Source organism: Periophthalmus magnuspinnatus, chromosome 15 (assembly GCF_009829125.3).
Source record: "Periophthalmus magnuspinnatus isolate fPerMag1 chromosome 15, fPerMag1.2.pri, whole genome shotgun sequence".
In the NCBI taxonomy this organism is placed as follows: Eukaryota; Metazoa; Chordata; class Actinopteri; order Gobiiformes; family Gobiidae; genus Periophthalmus; species Periophthalmus magnuspinnatus.
Genome location: NC_047140.1, coordinates 22,151,381 through 22,176,749, shown reverse-complemented (window position 1 = coordinate 22,176,749; position 25,369 = coordinate 22,151,381). Strand labels below are relative to the sequence as shown.

Genomic DNA, 25,369 nt, shown 5'->3' with positions numbered 1-25,369 from the left:
TGGTATCAACTCATCTATCCCCCTATTCCAGGGTGATGACATTCTACCCTTTGTATTTCCTGCATGTTTTTGTGGTGGTGCAGAACTGTGGGCACATGTCCACAGTTCCACAGTGTGAGCAGAGTAAATCAGACAGGCTTCTGCTGCTGTGACCAGCACCACAACAAATAAGCCATGAATCAAAATCATAAACAAACAACTGAAACGGCTCAATGGAAAAACAACATGATACAACAGAGTCACAGAGAGGGGAACCATTGCAATCTGTCACACATAAAGCTCTGTGTCTTATTTAAGGGGTAATAGACTTTTTTTTTGCCTTTTATCCTTGTTTCATAGCAGTTTGGCAGAGTCATATGCATCTCAGAAAAATATGTTTTGGGTGGTGAGCATTTCCCAATATAACATAACAAATCTTGGGTAATGTCGGTTAACAGTGCAACCAACTTTGTGGTTATAGTACAGTCATATTTGGAAAGTGAAATTTCAGAGCCCACTTTTCTGGGCAATAGAATGAAAGAACATTTAGTTTCATTTTTAATTAAACATCTGCAGTTTGACCCAGCACCTCCCCATTAATATTGTAGTAACCCAGAAAAGGTTTCGTGGCACTTCACAGGAAGTGAAACAAAATTCACAGTCAATTTCATGGTAGTATAGTTTCATATGACCTCCTGTGCACTAGCTTCCCATAATTTACTTCCACATATATTATTCACTGCACATATTTTCTTCATTCTCATAATGAACAAGTATAACATAAACAACGTCATCTCTGCCTCCTCTTCCTCTTGAAAACTGTCAGTTCATAAGCAGCTGTTCATCTATGAAATCTGAATAGAGCTATATTAAACAATTGGTATTAGAAACATACTTACTTCTCCTTTAAGTCACCAACTACAGTGTGTACCCAATAATCCTCTACATGTTCAAGACTACATCCGGGTCTGAGTCAATATTGTATCAACGTGTGGAGTAATATTGACTATTGTGTAAGTGCCATTAACCAAGTGTCCCCCATAAGATTTGGTAAGGAGCAGAACATCATTTTTCACTGCAGGGGCACTCTAAACCATTCAACCCATCTCTCCCCAGTGAACAGGGTCCCAGGAGGACCCCACAGCATAAAGCACCTACATTTTAGAGGGAAACTAGAACTATGCTAGTGGGACAGTCCAATATAAATAGTGATTTGTAACTGTGATATTGCAGACTTAAAAAAAACATTTGACAATAGAAATGGATTGCATTTCACAAACATTCAAGATTCTTGTACAAATAGAGCCTTAAATTGCACTGTGTTGTGATGAAATGATAAAAAATAAAACAGGCCAATTCAGTTAGCCATGTTTAGTGCTGGTTTTGACCTGGTTTAATTCTGGGTCAGTCCAAGTTTAGTCCTGTTTTAACTCCTGTGGTTTACTGCTAGTTTATTATTAAATCATCATTGTTATGTTTTCTAGTTGGTTTTAGTGTTACTTGATTTGTATATTTTGTCCTGATTAAATTATAGTCAAAGCAAATGTGCACCACTTTTTGGTGGCTGCACATCACATGTATCACTCCATGTAAACAGAAAGTTCAAACCTACATTGGAAAATTCTCCATAGAAATATATAGATTTATGTCCTATGTGGAATATTTTATCTAGCAGTCAGGTTTATGGAGATCCAAGCCCGCAAGCCCGCACAGATGCATGTTTTTCAAGGTTTTTATGTGCAACAAAAACATCTATAAAGGAAAATATATGCTTTTATTTTATTCAAATTTTTTGGCTAAAAAGTTGCATGTTGGACCTTTAAATTTGAACCTACAGAATAGTTGTGGACTAGTTTCTATTGCTACTCATGTTAGCACTAGTTTAGTTTTAGAAAATGCCATTTTTCTGTAGTGTAATGCAGTTGTATTGGAGGCGGACTGTCTGCAGCCCACAGAGGCTCAGAGCGATTAGGAACCGGAGGAGGAGACCAGGCTCTCCTCTACGCCTCGGGGCCGCTTTACGAAGAGGACGCGGAGAGTACATCTTTCATTTGGACGGCTTTCTGGGGGTGTCCTGCTCATCAGTTTGGGCTAGAACACAAAATCCTCTCCATAAACGAATTACTGGCTTTCCGTTCATTTCAATACTAGCTAGAGCCAACTGCAAAATCTACCACACAAAGCTAACGCATTCAACAGCATGGAAACTCCAAGAGGAAAAGCTGGGAATCTGTAGTTCAAGGGTAAATCCTACAAAACTATACATTTAAAAGGTAATATGTTGTACCTCTATTCAATAGAGCATTGGAAATTAAGATTTACTATATAAACTTTAAGCTTATTCCAGTAATTTTAGTCTTTAGGTGCAACTAGCCCCAGTTTTTTATTGTCCAATAATCTGGATGTGCGTGGTTAGCATTCTAGTTGTTGTTAGCTTTACCGTGACAGTAAAACTCCACTCTGGCCGCTGAAAGTTGTGAGAAATGCTTATAAACTCAGAATGCTCAGAATGCAAAAGATAAATAAGGAATAACTTTGGACCCCTACAAACCATTTAAAACAAACTAGTTCTGTTTTTCACGCTTTTAAGACAAATAAAAATCACATATAGCCTCTTTAACATATTAAAACGGAATAGTATATCTTTTGAATTGGGAAAGGGAACAGAAAAACTTCAAATAAGGAAGGAAACATTTCCCTGAAACCCACAAATAGAACAACAGACAGACATTGACAGACACCCACATATTTTTACACGGTACCATTTGCAACTTCGATTCCCTCTTTTGGCTGCACATGCAAAAACAGCACAAAGGACTTGCTAACCACACTCTGTGCAGCCCAATTGTATTATCCGTCCAGAGTAATTGTACGTCAAATCCACTTTACAGGACAGCGGGAGGATTAAGCACTCCTTATATTCAATTCAACCTTAAATTTAGTACTATTTAGATGCAGTTCGATCTATCAGTCCTTAACATTGATTTAAGGATTAGGCCTTGGGAAGTGAAAGTTAGCCCACAGCATTATTCGTTATTAGATATTGGATGTTCTTCTTTGTATCAAGCACCAGAACAAACACTGAGTAGTCAACACACACAGGAGGAGGCACAAAGCAGCAAACAACTGTAACCACCTAAATGTGCATCCACTTAAGACTTTAATCTCAAATATTCAGTGAAATTAGACTTACAGAAGTTTGCCTCCATTTGCAACAAATACATTTTATGTCAAGTACCACTACCTAAATAAGAAATTGCTGAGACTATGGTAGCACAAGCAATCTTTGAATCATATTATTTATTACAATAATGTTTACGTAAAATGTCATTTATTGGCTCTATTCAAACCTTAAAAATTATCCTAGGTTTATGATTGTATAGCAACATGTACTTTTTGGGTATGTTCACAATTGCACAAACACATCAAAATTGCCACTAAACTGGGGATAACCCTGGCACTAGACCAGGACAAGAAAGACACCAAACTAAGTCTACATTAGGACTAAACAAGAACAAGAACTGAACACAACTCTTAATCAGGAAAGGCTTAGTTTGGGTCAATAATACTCACATGGGGTTGGATCGGCGTCCGCGGTTGCCCTTCTTGCCGATGACAGGTGTGCCGAAGTGCTCTGGGTTTGTGAGAGGCAGTCTATCGAGCGTCTGCGGAGAGGACAGACCAAACAGAGGCTCAGGACCACTTTGTCAAACGCCAAATTAGACGACAAAGGCTTTCCCCAGACTAAATCTACTCCCCTGAATCTCTATCAATAATAGGCCTCTTTCCGGCCTACACAAACATGAAGCATACACAATTGCATTTGACAATCTTGGTTAGGTACTGATGTGGATGAATTCACAACGCAAACAGGGATGGTCTGATATGATTTTTTTCCAGCTGATACCGATATCCAATATTTGTCTTGCTGTTGTGGCCGATAACCACTATTTGCTGATAGCGATATATAGATTTTTTAACATCTACAGCAAGACTCTCAGACTTATGTTCATTGTTATAGTAAAGTTCAAAAATAAAACAACAACAACAACAGCAAAAATAACAACTTCTGTTTCTTTGCTTATCTAAAGCAAACAGAGTGCTATGTATTATTATTATCATTATCATCATTATAAATGCGGGTAAATATAACATCCACATTTCCAGTAGTTTTGCATTGACTTTGACTTACATAATACACTGAGGACAAACTGTGATTGGCACATGGGCACATAAAGACTGAGACTGAAATACTAGCTAAATTTTCAACATCAGACAGATACCGATAGTTGGAACTCCCTTTGATATCCCTGACACAGATATTAGCACTGATAATTCAACCATGTTCCAATGACAATAAGATGGTAATTTGGAAAAAGGAAGACTCAGGAAAGACTGAATATTGCTCTTGACAGTGTAAATAAAGTGTATTAAATAAAGTAGAGACAGGGGAGTACTTGCCTCACTCTCTGCAAAGTGGCGTGCTCCTTTTAGGCACAGAGAGGAGCGGCGCAGGGTCTTCTCGTCCCCATCGTCAAATACTGAGTAAGAAAAAAAAATTATTAGACTGAAATATGGGGCCATTACATAGTTTAAAAAATATGAACTATGGGCAGGGTTTATATATACGCAGGATGGTTTAAACTGACATTTAAAACAACGGAGCATCCCCAAGGCTCAAGAGCGATTTTCTCTCCATTATTTTTTTTCTGACAAATAAGAAAGTGACACACATACAGTAAATGGTTTGTTTGACTACCCAATCAATAATAGTTAAGTTAATTACATAAGAAGTCTGACTTTACAAAGTGGTATACCCATTGATAGGTATATGATCTAATCCATGTGATGATATTGCCTGGCAAATCCAGAATGATATCTCCCTGAATTTTTTTATACAGATTGATATCAGTCTGGTCCCCACGCCCTCTGTTGCCTCTCAAGCCAAGTCAAACGATTAACAGAGTTTAGTGCTTTGCCCAAATGGTTCTGCAGAAATCTGGGATGTTTTTAGCCTGTGATATTTTGCTTTATTTTTCTCTGATACTAAATGTACATGAATGAACTGTGACAAAATCAAGATCTAGTCTCCAAAATATGATATGCACTAATCACTACTACACATATTTAAGAAGAGAAAAGTAATACTACTGGGCATTTCAGTGCTAGATAGGTCTATATCTAAATCTTGCATTCGACTGCAATTGTTGATTGATACAAACTCGGCCACAGTTTGCCAATTTTAAAATGTCTTTCTACATCAGTCCAAGTATCCTACGTATCAACACCTACAAATATGGTGTGAGGTGTGACCACAAGTGAGAACCAAATTACTATCTGCGGTTTTGGCCACAAGAAACGTAACAACTTCAGTAGCTAGCCAAGATGGCTTCCTACAGGGTTACATTTTAAGCACTTTAAACACTTGAATACATTTTAATATAATAGTATGTCCTACACAAAAATCACTTCAATAAGGTTAGATGAACAACATCCCATTACAGAGAACAGAAATCAAGAAAGTTTGTGTTTTTAAGTGAATGTAAGACCTTTTTTTCATTAATATTTCCGGTGGGTATGATTGGGCCTTAAAAGGAAGATTTCAAATGGCAGAGTTTTATCAATAGCACCGTAAGATTACAGCTCATACAATATGGGTGCAATATACAAATTCTAATCTAATCCACTGATGGCTAGATTGGTGAACGAGTACTTTTCTACGTGCACCCTAACCCTAACCCTCTGAGTGAGTGACAGATATGACAGTGACAGATAGATTTAACCAAGCACAATCACTTTTGGAATACACCACAATGCACTGAAGCATAAACCATTTTTGTTACAACATCGTTCACCCTAACACAATTTCCTCTTTAACTTGCTGGATACTTTGAGTTAAGCCTCTTCATACTTGTACACAGCCCTCTCAGTAGGACCAAACTCCGAACAAAACATTAAAAAGCTTATGTGCCCGATACATGCGGCGAGTGAGAGGCAGATTCAATGGTGCGTTATTGACTTACCCACGGTGTATATACTGGCATCGGTCAGCTTATTGATTGTGGCCTCCTGGTAAACTCCATCCTGATTCTTCACCTCCACAACAACTCCCACCTGCGGCACAAAATAACTGCTGTCAACACTGGACTAGAATAACTGGACCAATTCATTTGTGCTTAGAGAAGTAAATGGGATATTATAGGTGAGCTGGTTAGTTAACAACACTAACTGAAATGTATAGATGTAAAATCCACTGATATGTTGGCGGTATCAGAATATTGTCTTCCTAAACATTGTTTTCAATTGATTTCAGAGTGATAAAAAATAAGCACCATTGCCTTAACAGTTGACAATTCAAAACATAATATTCTGGAGAAAAGTACTCAAAATGGTGCCTGTAAATAGGAAGCTGAAACCCATGAAAACATTTTGAAATGAAGTATTAGAAAATTGGTATGACACCAGAAAAAAAGATTAACATCTGTTTATTAATTAACTCTTAGATGGCTTAATCTTTTTTATTGCAATATAAATACTTTGTCTAAATTAGTTAAGTATATTTTTTTCTATTTGATAATAGTCAAATAATTTGCTGTGTGCACATCCATTCAAAATTTTAACAGTATGAGAATGTCTGATTTAGATAACATCCCTTAAAATTACAGTTTAGCTCATTTAATTAAACAAATAAATGTGTTGCTCTGGCAAACTGAGAATTCATACTGACTGACTGCTGTAATGTGATGCAATGAAAAGGTTAGAACTATATTAGTGAAAGAAGCCCATACAATTGGCTGGGGGCTTTTTAAGGGTAATTTATTTAAAAATATGTGTGTGCCGACAGAATCCCAGCAGAGCCAGGTAGAACTAGCTCCTGTCTTACCTTTAGAGGCCCTTTGATGCTGTCATCATGAACCTCAGCCGTGGACAGATCTGCTTTAAAGGTCACCTGAGGAAGAGGAAGCAACGGGAGCGATCAGTCACAGCAAACAAACATCTCCCTATAGGCCAGCCTGACTCACTGATCTCACACTCACTACAGGAAAACAGGACTAGAAAATGCATTTTATCATGATGTATTTGAAAAGATAAATACAAAAAAAATGTATGTACAGGAGGTATGAGATAAATGCCAAAAAGTAGTTAGATAAAATATAAAACTATATTAAAAGAGGGCACTGTACTCACTGTACTGTACATAAGATTCAACTCTGTTAATGTTAGAACCTCCACGGTAAACAAAAAGTCAAAATTATTGTAGTTAAAAGGTGCGTTACATAAACCAATTCTCTCCATGGAAATGTCACGTTACCTGTACTTTTCCACAGTATGGCATAAAATGTATACATCTTGCATTTATTGAGTTACAGGAAATGCTAAAATTATTGCTAATAAAGTTCTGAAAAACAATATGACTGGACTTGCCTAAACACAGATTTAACCTGTGGCCTGGTAGCATCATATGTTTATCTAAGTTTAATGCCATACTGTGGAACATTCCAGGCAAAGCAATATTAACTCCATAGACACAAGCAGGTGGCAGACACCTCATCAAACAATCACATAGTGCACCTTTAGGTTGTAGTAGTTTAGTGTGATTATGATAAAAGGTTGAATGCAAACACAAATATTTGGGTTAGTCTTCAAATGTCATTTTTGCTTGCCATGTTTACGTCCATCACAATAATTCTCTTGTCTAAAACATAATTGCATAATGCATTTTATCCATATTATTTTGTTTGGTCAGCAATTGAATAATTTAGTCCCCAATATTCTTTTGTGGAATCTTTAGAAAGAAAAGGGCAGAGCAATTCACTAGAGCATTTAAACCAAATTTAAAAACTGGAACGGGGTTGGAACTGGCCGATGTTATGGACTGGCTAATGGTGAAGGTCTGTAATATTTGAGTGCTTGTACTTATTCTTTGACACAATCTTGGAGCCTTAGCTTAGATAAAACATTCAAACAATTATTCTGCTAAAGGTATCCAAATGACAAATCATAGTTCACACTGCTCCATTTAAAGTGCTGTCACAATAATACAATTTCAATCTCTCTTCCATACTAAGTAAAGGCTTGAATAAAAAGTGTTTTAGACAATAGAACACAGAAGAATACTAGATTCTTTAATATGTGATCTTTTGCTAAATATAGAGCAGGATAACTTTAAAACATTTTTGCTCTATTAATGTGATCCTTTTGTTAGTATCTATATCTGCACAAATGAATATCTAGTCTTAGTATCTGGTTATTTTTACAACCCTGTTTTTTGTAGTTTACTCTTTGACACAATGTTTGAGCCCTAGCTTAGAAAAGACATTCATAACTCAAAAATTACTCCGCTAAAGAGGGCATCAAAATGACATATCAAGGCTCATATGCTGCATTTGAGGTAATCATAAAATATTGCAGCAGTATCGCACACAGACCTCTCAGTGACCCTTGTTTGTCGGCCACAGGAGCTGCTGTCTGCTCCATTGTTACTGCCCCTCCCCCCTCAGCATCTGCAGCCTCCCGAAGTGAACCACGCAGGGCTCATAATCAGATCAGCGCCTGGTAAGCTTACATTTGCACAGAGACCTGGCAAGGCAGCCAAACTCGAACGACTCAAATATACTCACAGATTTTTACTGTGGCATATTTTCCAAGAAGCATGTGTGCAAAGTGAGACGTGGCCAGAAACAGCGGAGTCTGTTCAGTATTACAAATATGTCTGTCGATATTGAGTCTCAAATGTTCATATGCTTTCTCTTTGCTTTGCTTTGGGAAAAACAAGTAATTTAAGACAATCAGCCAGAACATCATAACCAACAGTCTCTAGCATACTGTACTATTCTGACGGCATTTTGGTGTATTTCACATGTATACATTTACTTAGGGCTGTGCAGTTAATCAAATTTATAAATCCCAATTTCAATTATTACTCTACATTTCCACATTTTCAATCTACAGTAGCTTTGACAAAAAAGCAAACACAAAATAAAACGTATAAGTGAGGTCTATATTTTACTTGTACTACTAATGGTCAAAAGTAATATAAGTATCAGTTATGAGTCAGATAATTGAGTATAAACATGTTGTAATCAAGCAGTCCTAGATTTACTTAAGTATAGACAAATATTGTATTTGTACTAGGGTTGCAAGATTAATCGCAATCAAAATGAAACTGCAATTTGAATGGATGCAATTAACAAATCTCAAAGGCTGCAATAACTCCCTCAACCAAATATTTTTTTCAGCATAAAAATTAATTACCCTGTTGTGGTGATCTGTACAAACATGTTTTGAAATGTGATTCTTGTATTAGTTTGTCGACAGCCGATTAGTTAATTCTTCTGGTCATGTTTAAAATGTTAACTTCAAATAGTATCCTTTCATTAAAACATAAATTGCAACTCTAATTACAATGCTTGTCATAAAAATAGCAATTAGATATTTTTCTGAACTTTTTCAGCTCTAGTTTGTGCCAGTCTAACTTTAGATTCTTGCAATTATTTTATTACTAGTTTTACTGCAGTATTTGTTTTTATTCATGATTTTTTATTATTCAAATGTACATTTTATTGAGTCACTGTGTCCAAGTAATTTACATTTTTTCTAGGATAAATAACTTTTGTCAAGGTCCATGCCCATTACTGGTGATCCACTCTTGATAGGGTGTGACTATGGTAAATTGCTGGATTTTACAGCTTGTGCAATGTCAATGTTGTAAACAAACACAGGCCTATTTGTCAAGGCTACAAGGTTCAGGGCATTCCCAAAACAGTAGGTCAAATGGGGTATTCCTAGCCTGTAGGGGGCAGTATCCAATGTTGGAAAGACAATGGTTAGAATAGTAAAATCATCCGTAAGACATGTGGTTTGGTCAGAATGCTTGATTGCACTTATTGGTGGTTTTCAGATTCTAGAAAGTGATAATGTCATACTCCCAGATGGGGGCAAGAGACATTTTTTCTATTGACTACATTGTATCCAAAAGGTAAAGTCACAATTGTTACCCCTGATCATTTCCATTAGTGACTAGACCCCAGAACTCACTGCAGTAAAATTTTAACAATATTCATTTTAGCTCCCCCACATACGTGTAAAATATTATTGGCCTATAGAATGTTGTGATGTCACCTGAAAACCAGCAACAGACTACATTGTACTTTGCCATGAAATCTAACAGGTAAATGTACAAATGTTGGACCTAATCATTCCTACAATTGACTAGACCCAATAACTCACTGTATTACAACAGAAATGCGCATTTTGGCAATATTAATTTGTATTAAATATTATTGGTCTATAAAACATGATTAATTGTGATATCATTTAAAACCCAGCAATAGAACAAACAGAGGCCCAAAATTACCTTAGGCTCAAAAGTATCTCTAAAATCGCATCTTTTATAGATTATTATTGTTCTCCTTGACTGGCTGTATTTCTGTTGTTTTTTTATTTTATTCTGATTCAGCAGTGCAGCAGGAATAAGACGTTAGCACAATCTCCAAAACAACCCTCCAGGAAATGCATTTTAGATGAAGCACTAGAGTCATTTTCCAATTTACAACAATGCCAGAAACAGCTTTCAACGTCACAAAAAGGAGCCAACTTGAGACAAAAAGTGAGCGATACAGAGTGCTAAGAGATATTGGATTGTCAGTTCATTAAATAACATGGAACAAAGCGCTTCCCTTGGTGGTATTTCACTCGTTTGTAGATAATAGTCGAGCTCCCAGATGGGTAAAACAAGTTCATATTTTCACATTGAGGAATCGCTCTAGTCAGACACACTACGAGGAACTGTCAATAAAACCTGACCCCTCACCTCAAAAGGTCTCCTCTCCTCGAGACAGGAGCAGAGGCAGTGTGCAAACAAGCTCCATCATTACAACACTGCTAACAAACACACAGTGAGAAGTCAGGCTCTCATCTAAGGGCCACTGGTGAGATTATAGAAAGGGGTCTTGTAGTAAGCACTGGAATAGATTTTCAAAGTCAGTTTTTACATTATTTACACAGGGCGGTATGGGTTTACACCGTCTAATCTTGCCAAACATAATGTGTCGCGTCGTGTTTCTTTTGCAATGCTATATTGTAAATTTGCCGTAAGTCACCTTTACTTCTTAGTGAGTTTGAGCTTTGGCAGAAATACGTATTTGCCCTTTAAAAAATATGTAAATTTCTTTTAAAACTGTTTTTAAAGCTGGGGTACAAGCTTTTATCCTTGTATATGACCAAGTTTTGTGTCTACCTCATAGATTACATTGTAAAAGTAGCACTTTGTGATGTATTAGTCCAGGAGTGGTCCATGGTAGAATATGTTTCAGAAGGGAGTCATCAGGACAATGTTTATTTAATCAACACAATTCTGCTAACCATCCAGAAGCCTAATATCGACCCTGACTAAAGAGCGTTGGCTGTTCACCCCTGTATTGCTGTCCATATCTGCTAAAATGTGAAAGTGAATAGCGATATACAGACTTCTAGGTACAAGCTGGAAGTATTTATAAACATACTTCCTCTTTTTGCAGAGTAAAGATCAGGCAACACAGTTTAATTATTACAATTATTATAATATAGGAACACAATGCCAACGTGTCAGCTTTGGGAGGGGCTGTTAATAGTTTTCTCACTGAATGGGTTACCACGTAAAAATCTGAAAACAGGAACGTCACGCTGCTAATGAACAATTTTTGCATGGTTCTATAAAGTGGGTCATGCCAGATATCACATTGGATCATACCATCATGACTGTTTGAGATTCACTGTTATACATTCTGTTAATAAGGCAGCCCTTTCTTTGTCAAGCTAGTATGAGTGTATGACAAGACAACTGTAACGTATACAACCTAAAACACACAAGCTTATTTTACTGCTGATCACTTGTGGTCATAAGACGCAGCCTAGATCAGCCAAACAGCTGTGATACACAAGTTTAATCAATATTCAATATGCTATAATATAATTTATGTTCTCCCCAGATATACTCCAGGCAAGATCTTATTAACTTAAGGCTATTAAACGCAGAGCTTTTATAAAAATTCCAGTAATCCTCGCTCACTCGATGATAATCCATGTCTATTCCAATCATGTATCTCTCAGCTCCAAAGTAAGCACCCGCATTTTTCCATTTGACCCTTTTCAGTAGTTCATCATGGTGATTCAGTTCAAGTCAGTATTAAACATGGCACCAACACATGCCGATAGTTCACTTAGCATAGTTTCACCTTAAAAACCCTGTAGCGAAGTGACTATCCTCCCTTAATCAAAGGAAAGAATTTAAATGTTAAGATGACCAAAAAAACATGATTTCATAACTACTACATACCCAATCCATTTGAATCTTTGATAAGACACTTAAAAAATAAAGTCATATTTATTGAAAGTCTATGTTGGGAAGTCATTTACATTAAAAAATTGGGGGAAATGGCAGAGTAGTTATATCATTCTCACCTCCCTGTGGATATATCTGAATAAGACTTGGTTATGTGAAATCTTTTCTTAAGACATACATTTCTTCGTAAGATCAAACTCTACTAGGATAAAAAGGGAAAAAAAAACCAAAAACAGGAAGAGTTATATTTGACATTAAAACCCATATTAACGATGTCAGCCATTTTGAAAATTATTTAAAGAAACAAATGTGTGTGTTGAGCTCGTTACACTGCCTCTGGGCCTCCTCTGATAGAAAGATGTGATAACCATCCATAATGAGCGAAACTGGCATGGCGCTAATTCATTTTTCAAGTACAAATCATCATTGTCATAAATAAAATATGTCAAATCTTTTTAGCAGGTTTTAAAAATCATTCAAAAGGACACTGTTGCATACGCTGCGACTTCTGACTTTGTTAAACAAGCTGACAGAGATAAATGAAGCGCGGAGCTATAGAGAAATTGATTACAGTGAAAAATCCAACTTTGAATAATGGCCATGTTACAACATTTGAGGCACAAAGCTCCAACAATACATTTAGCCCAAAAGAAAACGAGCGCTTAATTAGTTTAGTAATTAATTTATGAAATGAGACTGCACCATTATCCTCCATTTTGTGTCAGTATGGTTAAGATCATTTGCGTTAGAGGATAAATGGCTGTATGTGGATAAGTTAAATTGAATTGGCTAGAGCATATATTTTACAAGGCATACGCATTAAGTAGTACGGAAAATTATTTTTATCAAGTAAATATTATTCAATGAATCATATGTTTGAAGATTACGTAATTTGCTTTGTCTTTATGGTTTAAGGTCCTGTACACAATTTGTCTCGCCTTAGTACAGATACATTGAACTGTCTGCATCTAGTTTCAAGTCAGAAAGCATTTTATTGTCCGATAATCGGGAAGTGCGCATTAGCATGGTAGTTGTTGAGAGCTTTATCATGACTGCAAGACTCCACTCTCTTCACTGAGAGCTGTGAAATGCACTTATAAAATTGCAATGAATAATTAGAATTCTCGAAATGCATAAGGAAAGTGAGGAATAACTTTGGACAACTGCAAACCATTTAACATGAAGTGGTTCTGCTTATGTTCTGATCAGGTACAGCGCCTTTAAGTCTTTGCTAAGACATTACTCAATAATTTTGTACCTTGAGGTGAGTGATTAAAGTAAGCTTAAATTGAATTGTAGTGATATGACCTTGAATAACATGCCAATACAGAGTTTCCTGTTTAAAGCAAATCAATCATGTGTAGATAACTCGTGATGGCATCTAAACTGTTACGTAAAAGGTATAAAAGCAGTTGTAGAAGTTGGTACGTTATTGTGCTTGTAAGGAAAATGACAATGACAAAAGACACAAAATGGAGGATAATGGAGCAGTCTTGTTTAATAAATTAATTACTAAACTAATTAACTTAGTGTTTTCTTTTAGGCTAAATCTATTAATTTACTGAGAGTAAAAGCATTTAACAACATGGCTTTTTTGAAATCCTCCACCCACTAATATATATATATATATTTTTTACCATATTTTATTTATTTTTACTTTAGACCTGCGTAATTATTTCACTAAACTATTCAGCTGTGATATTTGTCTTAACATGTAACAATCATGTTTTATCTCTTTTGAGTAGGGGGGCTTTATATCAGTAAATAGTTTCAAGCAGCCAATCTGTGTCCCTCCCACATGCTGTTAGCAAAACGAAAGACAAGCCATCCGTCTCCATTGTGTTATCCAGATGCCGAGGCTCCACCGGGAGAAGAGCCACTACAAGACGTGAATCAAGCAAACCATAAAGACCACTGGGACATCGGAGCAAATAGCATCACCAGAGAGGGGTCCCACATGGATGCAGGAGAGGAAGGGGGACCTGGTGGACTATGACAGGTGTTTAACAAAGCAGCAGACTAAGCAGGACTGAAGAAGTCGGTTGGTAATGTGGTCTGACAAACAAAACAATCATGAGTTATCTTGATGAAACATAAGCATCAGTGAAAACCCAAAGGAAAAGACCATTTTACAGAAGGAACATTGGTTGAAATAGATGCTGAAGATATGCATTACACAGTGGAGCAGGAAGGATAGAGAGTTTGCAAGAAAAAAGGTAACGCTGCACAATTTAGGAAAAATATCCAATAGTGATTTTTCAGACAAGCGTTGCGATTGCGATGTTTAGCCTTCAGTTTATAAAGTACAAGTTTTAAACCACTCCAGGAGAATTGACAAAAAAGACAAGTGAAATATGAACTGACAAAGAAGAATTATGTTGTTCAGGACATGTTTGCACAGATCTGAACTACAGGGTTATCGTTTTTATGCAGTACAAGACAGAATATTTTGTTGTTTGTGGAGGAAATGATGGTAATTCAGAATCTTTGCAATTTGTGATTTGCTAATTGCATCCATTCAAATTACTATTTCGATTTGATTACAATTCATGTTACAGCCCTAAGACTGATTAGAAGATTTTATATATAATCTGTGTTAAATGATGTTTTGTGTGTTGGCATTAATCAACAACTGTCAGCATACACACCAATACTGCAAGTATTTTTAAATAATGAAACAATACATTGATACAGAAAAAGTAGAAAACTAAAAGTACCAAGCACAAACCTCCATTAAGGCACCCAACCTCAATGTTAAAATGACCATTCGGTTCAAGGATCATTAACTGCTTAATTCATTGAACTACAAGGCCATTAGTCATATGCTAATGGTAAATTGCTAGGCCTTTTTCTGATGCTATTGACTGGAGTTAGTATTTTCCACCTTATAATCTTAAATGGTGCAGAATTCTTATTATAACATAACAATATTCCTCTGAAACTGATCTCTTTCAATACATACTAATTGCCAAAAATAAATCAAGCCCTAATGAAAAATGCATGACTAAGACTTCATCATAAAATATCCCATACTGTGCTTTAACCAAGTGTCTTTTGGCCTAATTCAGGCAGTGATTCAGCCAAAACCTTCTTGTCCTCATCCAACAGCAGCGAAGGACACAAAACATGTTTAATATTGGAGCAGCTGAAGAGTGACTTACCTTGGCCTTGACCAGTCTCTTGGCCGTCTTAATCTTGGCCTCACAGAACGCCCCTCGGTACTTGGCGCTCACGTCCGTCCCTACTGTTAAGTAGGGGGGCTCCTCCAAAGTCTGCAAAGGGAAAATAAATGTTAGGATTGCTTTAGATGTGTTTATTATTTTCAAGCAAAATTCAAACATTATATCCATTTTGATAATAACCCAAGTCACAAATTATACCTTTTTTAAAAGCAGTGGGAGCTTGCATGTAGAACAAGATCATTATAATTTATATATGTAAAAGTTATCCATTTGTATATTTCTTCCTGTATTTAATGCGCTTCACAGACAAGAAAGAAAAGTGATATGTGTTGCCCAAGGAAACAATAGCAACGTACACACAACAAGTAATCAAGCCAACAACTCATAATATTCAACAGTGTAGTTATAGATTATAGGATTACCCAAGGGTTTTATTCTAATATGTCATTCCGAACGTATTCCTCTAAACCTCATGCTTTTACTGGCGTGAGACTGGCTGTAGATCTCTTGAGAATAAAGAGCCGATCTGATCATTGACAATCAGATAAAATGACAGAATCTCAATCTCAATTAAAATTCGATTAATTACCCAGCCCTAAATCTAAGACATTTTAATAATAAATGAGGCCTAAACAAACAGGTGTACTGTGTAGAGTCACGGAGGACACAGGCGCACAGAGGCTAGATGTGCTACTCGCGCTCCGTGAATCATCCATAGAAAACTCATACCATCTGCTCCTGCTGCCTGAAAAACAAGGAACAGAGGGGCACTTAGCCACTGCTTTGATGACTGCAGCAACAGATGAAGCCTCCTTAGTCACATAACAACAGATCTGTTCAGGGGAAAGATTTTCAAATGGATGTTACCAGACGGCCAAACGCTGAGACCTACAGTCAATATGATGATTAATTAACGCCTTGTATTGATTCTGTCTTTTTAATCTGACTGACAATGACTGGACTTTTGAAAACACACTTTGTATTATGCATATGACATGAAGCAAACTGATAAAACACTTGTCAAATTGTCAATAGCATTTTCAAACTTTGCTTTCACTTTTTATTTGGCAGCATCAGAGAGTCATCTTCTTAATACTATAATAACTTGTAAATCATAGAAAGGGTAGAAAGGATTTAAATGTAGTAATATAGCCATAATATAGTCATCTGGACAAGGTTTTGAAATCAAACTGTCATTTGGATTATCAATCTGAAGGGACTGGTTTGAGGAGGTAGCATTTATACTGCCCTAAACTCCTCAGAACAGTATTCAGAGTAATAATGGCTTTCTGGATGACATTTCAAACGTCTTGATTTCAAAAACGTTTTCTACCATAGATCACTCCTGGACGAATGTGGAATTTCATCGACTAAAGTTTCTAAGAATTATAGAAATCAATGAATGTCCCCCAGTGTATGAAGACAGCTAAGAATACCCATAATACTAATTTTTCATGATATAATGCAATCACAATATCAATATTAACAATGAACAGAATTTCAAAGCATACAATATATTCCCAGAGAATTTCGATTACTAGTGTGTACATTTTGTCTTGTGGGAACTCAGCCTAGACACACAGTTTGTTCCACTGTTTGAATAGACTAAATAAGAAAAGCAAACTTGAAGTAATCTACAAGTTTGCAATGGCATTCAATATAGACAAAGTATCTCTTTGGTTACTATTACACAGAGCAGAATTAACCCCGTTAGCTCCTTCAGACTTTGTGAAACCCTAATCTAATAGACATGTGTCTGAACTGCCATGAATAGGAGCTAAAGTGGGCCACACCTCTAAATGACACAACTCATTGGGACAAATTTCAATAAGGCTTCTGTGATTGACAGGTAGGTTAACTTAAAGCAATTTAAACACTTTGTAATAAAAAGTTACATATTTCACTAGAATATTTAAATACACTTTTCATTTGAAGCAATGTTCAAGGACTTTAATTATCTGCTTCATTAATGCACTCGTACAACGCAGAATGTAATTAATAGTATAGTAGCAGAGTATTAATCAAAGTATAACCGCTTCATATTTTTCTTTTCCATAAAGCCATCTATAGGAGTTTTGTGTAAATATTAACACTGACTGATTTAAACAAGAACTTTTCGTTCACAGCAAAGTCTACAGTACTGTGCAAAGTGTAACATATACCCTCTTGCAAGGCATTGGTCCTAAGTTGCAATGTTAAATAGGGGTCAAAACATGGAAAAATCAGATGCTACTTGAAAAAACACCATTAAAGCTAGATACTGATAAATCACGTCATTTGGGCAAAATTGCAGCTTTCTCAATTGGTTTTAGATAAATGAAACTACCATTATTTTGTGTTGAAAAAAGTCAGTTCAATTTTTTTTATATACATTTTTGTGGTATTGGAATTGTTATAGCCTATTCCTTGTCACAATGCTAGCATTTTAAACTCTATATTGATGCTAACTGTTTTAATTTCATTTAACCATGATGCAGCACTACAATAGCAAATATTTATCCTATTAGCTGTTTAAATGCACTTCTGGTTCTACTGCGCCATTGACAAAATATTGACCCATCACTGACCTCCATTAACAAAAATCTCTCTTCAGTCTGCCGTTTCTACAAGGATAATCCCAAATGGACAGACAAGCACTGTAAACATAGCTATCATATAATGTGCATTTTAATCTTCCAGCTCTATTCAAACACATCTCATTTGCTACCTGTTGCGTAATTGTGCAGCTTATCTAATGCAATTTCAGGTCAGATCTCAAAAAGAGAAAAAAAACAACAGCCTGCCAATTCATTTCAGTTACTAACTGAGGTCGCACTGTTAAGCCAATGATTTGCAAAGAGAGTGCTAATACTAAACAGGTGTTACTAAAGCTATCTGCCAAATGATCATGCAAACGGCCTTGGAGACTGGAAGAATGATGACTCACAGAATACCAAAAATGGATCGAATCAAACATCAAATAAAGTGAGCAGGAAAAATAACAGCAAATTGGTTACAAAATTCATGTTATGGGCAAAATTGCGTCTTCGCTGAGAGGAAAAGTGGGACAGTGTGACAGATGGGGGTCCGGAGCCCACCTCTTCAGATAAACACCTCATTAGTCCTCAGAGCAGGCTGCCACAGACACGGCCAGGCTTACTCTGTAGAGCGGACTCTGTAGCAGCTTCACCGGAGAGCACAACAAAACTACAGGACTATTATAATAATGTGCCAATGCTTAAATGTTTAAGTTTGACCTTTGTAACTATTAGAGCTGCATGATTTTGGAGGGAAAAAAAATTAATTGTGATTTACTGAAAAGTAATGTGATTAGAAGAAGGATTCTGCTCGCTCCGTGTGCACATATTAACTCCAGCAGCGTTAACATTCACTTATGGTAACATTACAACTTCACATTCAAATATAACATTTGATTTTGCCTCTCTAAATATGCTTATTTTTATTGTCAGTTGGAAAACTCAAGAAAGGAATGATGTCTCTATTTGCACTGGACAATGTGCCTTCAAGACCCACTAATGTGAAACCAAGTAAGACTACTGAATGCTTTAGTTTGATTCATGATTTAAGGCAACTACGCACTTAACCTTGGTGCAGATATTTGTTTTTTATTAATATACAATATGAATCATTTTCATTTTTGTTCAATGTAAACCACAAAATTTGTGTTGTTCACAACAGCTGAAGGCATGCAGGCTACAGAGTTTTATTTACTTGTTTTTATTGTTTAAAAACAGCTACACACCATTTTTGGAGCCGCATGTTATGGACCGACCCAGAGTCTGTTTTTTTTATTTATTTATTTTTAAATCAATTTCAGTACAGAGAAGTGGGTATAAGGGACAGGTGAAAAATGAATCAACTGAAATACAACTTTGGGTAATTTAATCATGAAGGATCCTGGCTAAAAGCTTAGTAAAGCATAACATGTTATGCACAACCTCTGTTTTTTGTTGTTGTTTTTTTTAAATACAATAAAAAATGTATGATGTTATCTACTATTAAAAACAAAAAAAAATGAATAAAAGTGTAAAAAGGTGAATTAACAGAAGTAAAGGTACATTATGTAACTTGTCTGGTTAGGATGTAATGACTTTGCCTAAAGTTTTTCACAGTTTGACATTTAACTTGACGGTCTCGATAAAGGCAAGTAGGTGATGGCAACGAGGACTACTACAGGACCATCATCACCACTTTCCACAAACATCTGGAGATGCCAATGAAGAGGAGACATTTCAGTGTCAGTAGCACCATCTTTTGAACTGCCCTCCTTAGTGACAAATAAAGTGTTATTGTATTGCATTTCACAGATTAGAACACTCATTTCATTTAACATAGTTAACATCATTATATTAAAGAATAGTGTTTTTACAGGCCAATTTTTTTTTCATGTATTTGAGCAATATGCCCCAGTACAGATATACTTTATATGCAGCTTGGGGCCAAAATCAGTCAGCTGTGTACTGTCTGCATCCAATTATAAAGGGTTATATTGTCCAAAATGAGGAAGTGCATGGGCTATCATGCTAGTTGTTAGCATTACTCTGACAGCAAAACTCCACTCTGGCATCTGAGAGTTGTGAAAAATGTGTATAAACTCATCGCAATGAATAATAAGTATGCTAAAAATGCATATGGTAAGTAAGGAGTAGAAGAGAAGACAGGATTGCCATGAATACAAAATTTTTCTAGAAAAAAACAACAGTATATTGTTCTATTCATAGGTTACTCAGTTTATTAAATTATTGATACCAACCATGATAAAATGCCACCACTCGGTCAATCATGATATTAATAAGGATTTTTATTCAAATAAAATCTGACAATCGTATCAAAATCTGCATTAAAATGTATGAAGAGCCAGACTGGTTGGAAATATGTACTGAATGTTGTTAGTACTGAACAGCAGTAGCACAAGCTTTAATAAGCTCTCTATATTGTTAAATATTTCACCAGTGTATTTGTATTGTTTGGTTGGGTTTGAAGAACTAACATTTAAGTTTCCTATTTTAAATAGGCTTGCCTCTCTGAAGTGTGGTTACTCAGACATTTATTGGATGTGTAAATAAACCCATTCTACAAAGTCAGGCTCCCCCCAATTGAATTAAAATTGTGGACGTTGCTAGTTGCATAGACTTACTATTAGCACTCATTACAACTTCAGATGTTTGGCGTCCCTTGGTCCATTACGTTTATGCTCATGACTCACTCACTTGAATGAATGTGCTCTTCATCTATTAAATACTCAGCTGCCGCTACTGGCAAACTTCCACTACTTTTAAAGACAGGAGCGATAACACACAACAGAAGCCAGATACACTATCTCATGCTCATGTGCCAAAACAAACCAAAAGATGCTGAAGATTTGTTCCTAGCACTGATAGCATCCTGTTCCTGCAATCTGCTAAACTAGATAATTATAACCTATCTTACAAAATTACATTCTATTGTGTAAAAAAGTGTTTTGTGGTTTCACTGTGGTATTGAAAATTGATACTGATATAGATTCTATTCCTTAGTATCTAAATCAAGTTTTAAATGTTAGTACTGTGACAATTTATCAAATATCTGTCCAATCAGTATCTGGATGTTTAAAAACACTCTTGTTTCTATTGTACCATTGACAAAATATTGGCCAATCTTCCAACTTCTACACATTTTAAAGACAGTAGTGATAACGTTACAGATTCACTTTTTTGTCATGCTCACGTGCCAAAACAAACCAAAAAATGCTGAAGATTTGTCAGTGATAGTGAAAACTCTACACTCAGGATTAGAAAACACTTTAGCCTGCAGCTTTTGTTTTCATTTCTGCTCAAACTCAATGACTGACAATGTTGTTTTTTTTCTCTCACTCGATGTTTGTGTCGATTTGTGATGACTAAGAGCACAGAGGCGGAATTCCTGCTTTATCTCATGGTGAAACATCCTCTCGCCAACGCTCAACAAACTAAAAGACAAAAGTACATACAGAGACAGTGACCGCATATGGTCACTGGTGTTTATCACAAGCGTAAATGAGGTGCATGAGGAACAGAAAATCTACACAGCTTTCTTTAGAGCAGTGATTCAAATGTTTTAATAATAAACTCAAAGTTACATTTTTAATGTGATAATGTATTTGGAAATTCTCAATGTACAATAGAAATAATTGGTTGACTAGTCCAATGATTAAAAATGAATCACTTATAAATATAAAAATATAACCTGCAGCCCTAGTCTACTCTAAACCAAAATGGGGAGAGGCCAAAAATGGAAAACGTTGTAAGGACAAACTACATCAGAACTACACCTGACCTTCAGTGGGACTGCACTTGTACAACTATAGGAGGAGTAGTAATAAAAAGACTGGAGGTTAAGTTTAGTGTTTCTTTTAGCAGTGTTGATGTGGAAAACTCTCCATGAGCGCGTGCTTGATTGACCCAATATAAAAGTGAAGGCAGCAGAACACACCTGCAGGCCGTGAAGAAAAGAAGAAGCCCAATTACTTATTACATGCACATACGGTAAAGCCATCGAAAGCAGGCTAAATCTATTTCAAAACTATGCACTATGGATTTTTTTTTTGTAGAAGGCTCAGCCACCTGCTTGTCTCCAAAGAGATGTTCTTCCTTTGTCTAAAATGTTTCACACTATGGAATCAAACTTCCTCCATGTAGACAAGCAGGTAGTGCCGCTAGCCAAAGTTACACAGCAGATCTGTGGAGAAGCAAGTTCCCAGTAAGCACTTTTTCCAAGGTATTTTAGCAATAAAAAAATAAAAGATAAATATAAATCACACACACTAGAGGTGAACACTAGCCGTGTTTACACGGCCAATGCCTTTGCTGTATTACTGTGGCTTCCATTATAGACCCAACCAATCCAAAGGGGATTTTAAAAAGGTGACATCAATTTACTGTTCATTTTCGATGAAGTTTTTACAGTAGGTTGTAGGTGACTCAACAACAAGCAATATTTATGGAGACTGCCCTATAAAGTGTCTGAATCTGGCTAGAACAGTTAGCCAAACAAAGCAGGTAAAGTTACAGTGTGTCCTTTGAACATTAGCAAAAGAAAACACTGGAATGGCGCTGGCAACCGTCGAATGAGATCAGTTTCTGCTCAATAAAGACTACAGTCATGAAAAATTTAATAGCTGGCTGTGGAGATTGCATGCTCAAAATAAGCTGCTACCACTGCTTATAGTGCATTTCTGAGACTCCGATTGAGTTTAGCATTTACTCTACAACTTACTGAGAAGGTGGTGCACGGAGCAAACGGCCAGAAGTGAAATACACTTTGATGACAGTGAGTAATGCAGAAGATGACTTTCCTGGTTTTGACCTCCAACAACCAGACTATCAATTGCAGGTATGGAAATAGGGTGTAGCAAATAATGAATCAAAATTGTATTAAAAAAAAAATTCTGACTAAACCATGATTTCAATTTTATCTTATGGACAGGATGGGGTAGTATGTTTAAATGTTTGACCACAGAATCTGACATTGCACAGCCCATAAAGACCATTAGGAATGTTGTGTTTTTATTTGTTTTTACACATAGGAGTACAGAGTGGGTTATCAGATAAAGCCATACTGACAAAACACAAACCATGTCATTGTTCTCAACGTACTACTATTGGCCTATTACTCTTTATGACAGCAGAGAGATCGTGCAGATTATTGTCTTGCACCGACTATGAACTACCGTATGCCCGTTTTGTTTTATTGGATACTATAATTGCTATTTCCACACTTGTTCAGACTTTATAGTCCAGATGCGAACTGCAAATCTTGTATCTTACCCCCTGTACACCTTTCCTCTCTGCCACAATTCTTGCAGATTCAACACAGCTTAAGACATAATAGTGTTGTTTTTTTTTTTTTATTCCAATACTGCACATCTTGGATCAGAGAAGATCCAAGCAAAGATACAAAACTAAGATGTTGAATTTCTACTTTTCCTATTGGGAACTATCTTTTTTTACTAGACTTGTGACTTGACAATTAAGCCCATAAATGCCTTGAATGTTTAGATAAAAAGGGCTTACAGTATGTAATTTAAACTTTCATGAACTTTTGTTATAACAGTGGTACCTCACCATGAGGTTACTCCGAGTTGTATTTTGACTAATTTGTGCATGTTTGAGTAATCCATTTGTACTGCATACAGTGTTTGAGTGCTCTGAAAATTGTCATTTTCACCTACCCCTTATCCCCGCTCACTGCTCTGCACTTAAGTGATTATTAAAAAAAATTCAAACACTGGGTCATACCTGTTGCTTTCAAAAATGTCATATAGGCACTTTAACAATAAAAAGACACAAAATAATGAAAACCTGCTAATAAGACTATTTACTTTATTTCATAGTCAGCACAGAAAGGCTCATAATTTTTTAATTTGTATTCATACAAACTTGTTCTGTAGCTACTTAATAAATAAATAGCAGCTACATAATACATTTGGATCAATTCAGTCTTATTTTATTTTTGTTTTATGGAAATAAATGCTGTTTTCAGGCTCTACATTGGTTAACATCAAATATCAACATATACTTATCAGAACTGAAAAAGCTGAATCCGTGCATTCTTAATATTATATATTTTATAAAATTTATTTTTATACTAACATTATCACAATAATCACAATATGTATTCTTTAACCACTGCAAGGTTTCAACTTAATGGACTGAGTTTTTTTGCATACAGAGCAAGCTTATGATCAGAACAAGAGAAAACACAAAGGGGTATACAGGAAAGACTTAAGCTCCATTGCAGCAGCTCACACGTCCCATAATCCCTCTGTGAATCACCTCTTTGTCCCACCTCGATCTAGGCACCACTGCTCCAAGCTGCCTTCAAACTACAACAGTAAACTTGAATGTAATAAGTTTTAAATGCACTTGTTCTCATGCAAATCTGGGACAATTCAATAATGAGTATAATTAGCATCCATTTATGTGACCACTTAGGTCTGTTCTGAAAGAGCCGCCAGAGATAATATAGTGTTAATACAATAATTCAACTTTGGCTGCACACTGGAGACAAGCTGCTCCTCTTGTGCCATATTAATGACTCATTTATGTCAATGACTGACTAATGCCATTTAAGTCCATGACAAATGTGTTTGTGTGACTGCCAATGGGCCCTCTCTAAAACAATATAGACCAAGCATTACAACCTCCTTTTGCTTATAATATAAACACAAATGTTCATAATATGCGGCTTTAGTTCATTAAAATAAGAATTTTTTTTCTGGGTGTGTTCTCTTTGATTAGTCAAATCTCCACTCACTCATCAGGAAAAAATAAAACAAGCATTTTGTGGCACACTAGTAATTCACAGAGTAGAGCAGCACAATATTTGACTGGTGAAACAACCGCTGTGGCAACAATACAATACAATACATCAATATCAACACACGTATCTTTAAATCTATATATTGTTACAGAATAAATGCTAGTGATGCCATTAGTTATACTGTTTGAATAACTGCTTTCCAATCTATGAGGTAAAAGGTGCAGTGCCGTGTCCAAAATATGGGGTCAAGTGCAGCGTGCAAATTAGTTTGTGTTCAGCAGGCTTCATCCTCAATTGGCTCAGGTGTTAATAAGTGTGCTACTAATTAAAACCACAATTCAGCTATACAACTACACAATAATAATCTATTTATCCCTTGAAAAAAAAAAACACTGGGGGAAATCTAACAAAGTAAAAACACATAGACAGTTGTCAAACATAAGCTAAAGTAACATTAAGTGCTTAAAATCATGAATGAGTTGTCGACAGATTGAGCAGATGCTTCCCCAAACAACCCCACTGCTGCTGCCAGTCGCCACAGACAAAGTAAATAGACTACAGTACATTTAAAAAAGACACTCCCTCTGTCAGCAGATATGAAAATAGG

At 36.1% G+C, this 25,369-nt stretch overlaps 1 protein-coding gene across 2 annotated transcripts in view; it reads right to left on the bottom strand.

The window, feature by feature from the left end:
- The window catches only part of arid4b (AT-rich interaction domain 4B), a 57,294-nt gene that overhangs the window by 27,612 nt on the left and 4,313 nt on the right, over positions 1 to 25,369 (bottom strand). For both annotated transcript variants that reach the window (XM_033979124.2, XM_033979123.2), the window contains exons 3-7: positions 15,463 to 15,573; positions 6,863 to 6,928; positions 6,003 to 6,093; positions 4,441 to 4,520; positions 3,553 to 3,644 (exon numbers count right to left, since the gene is read on the bottom strand). In XM_033979124.2, the coding sequence (XP_033835015.1) occupies positions 3,553 to 3,644; positions 4,441 to 4,520; positions 6,003 to 6,093; positions 6,863 to 6,928; positions 15,463 to 15,573 (440 nt within the window). The remainder of the gene's footprint in view (positions 1 to 3,552; positions 3,645 to 4,440; positions 4,521 to 6,002; positions 6,094 to 6,862; positions 6,929 to 15,462; positions 15,574 to 25,369) is intronic.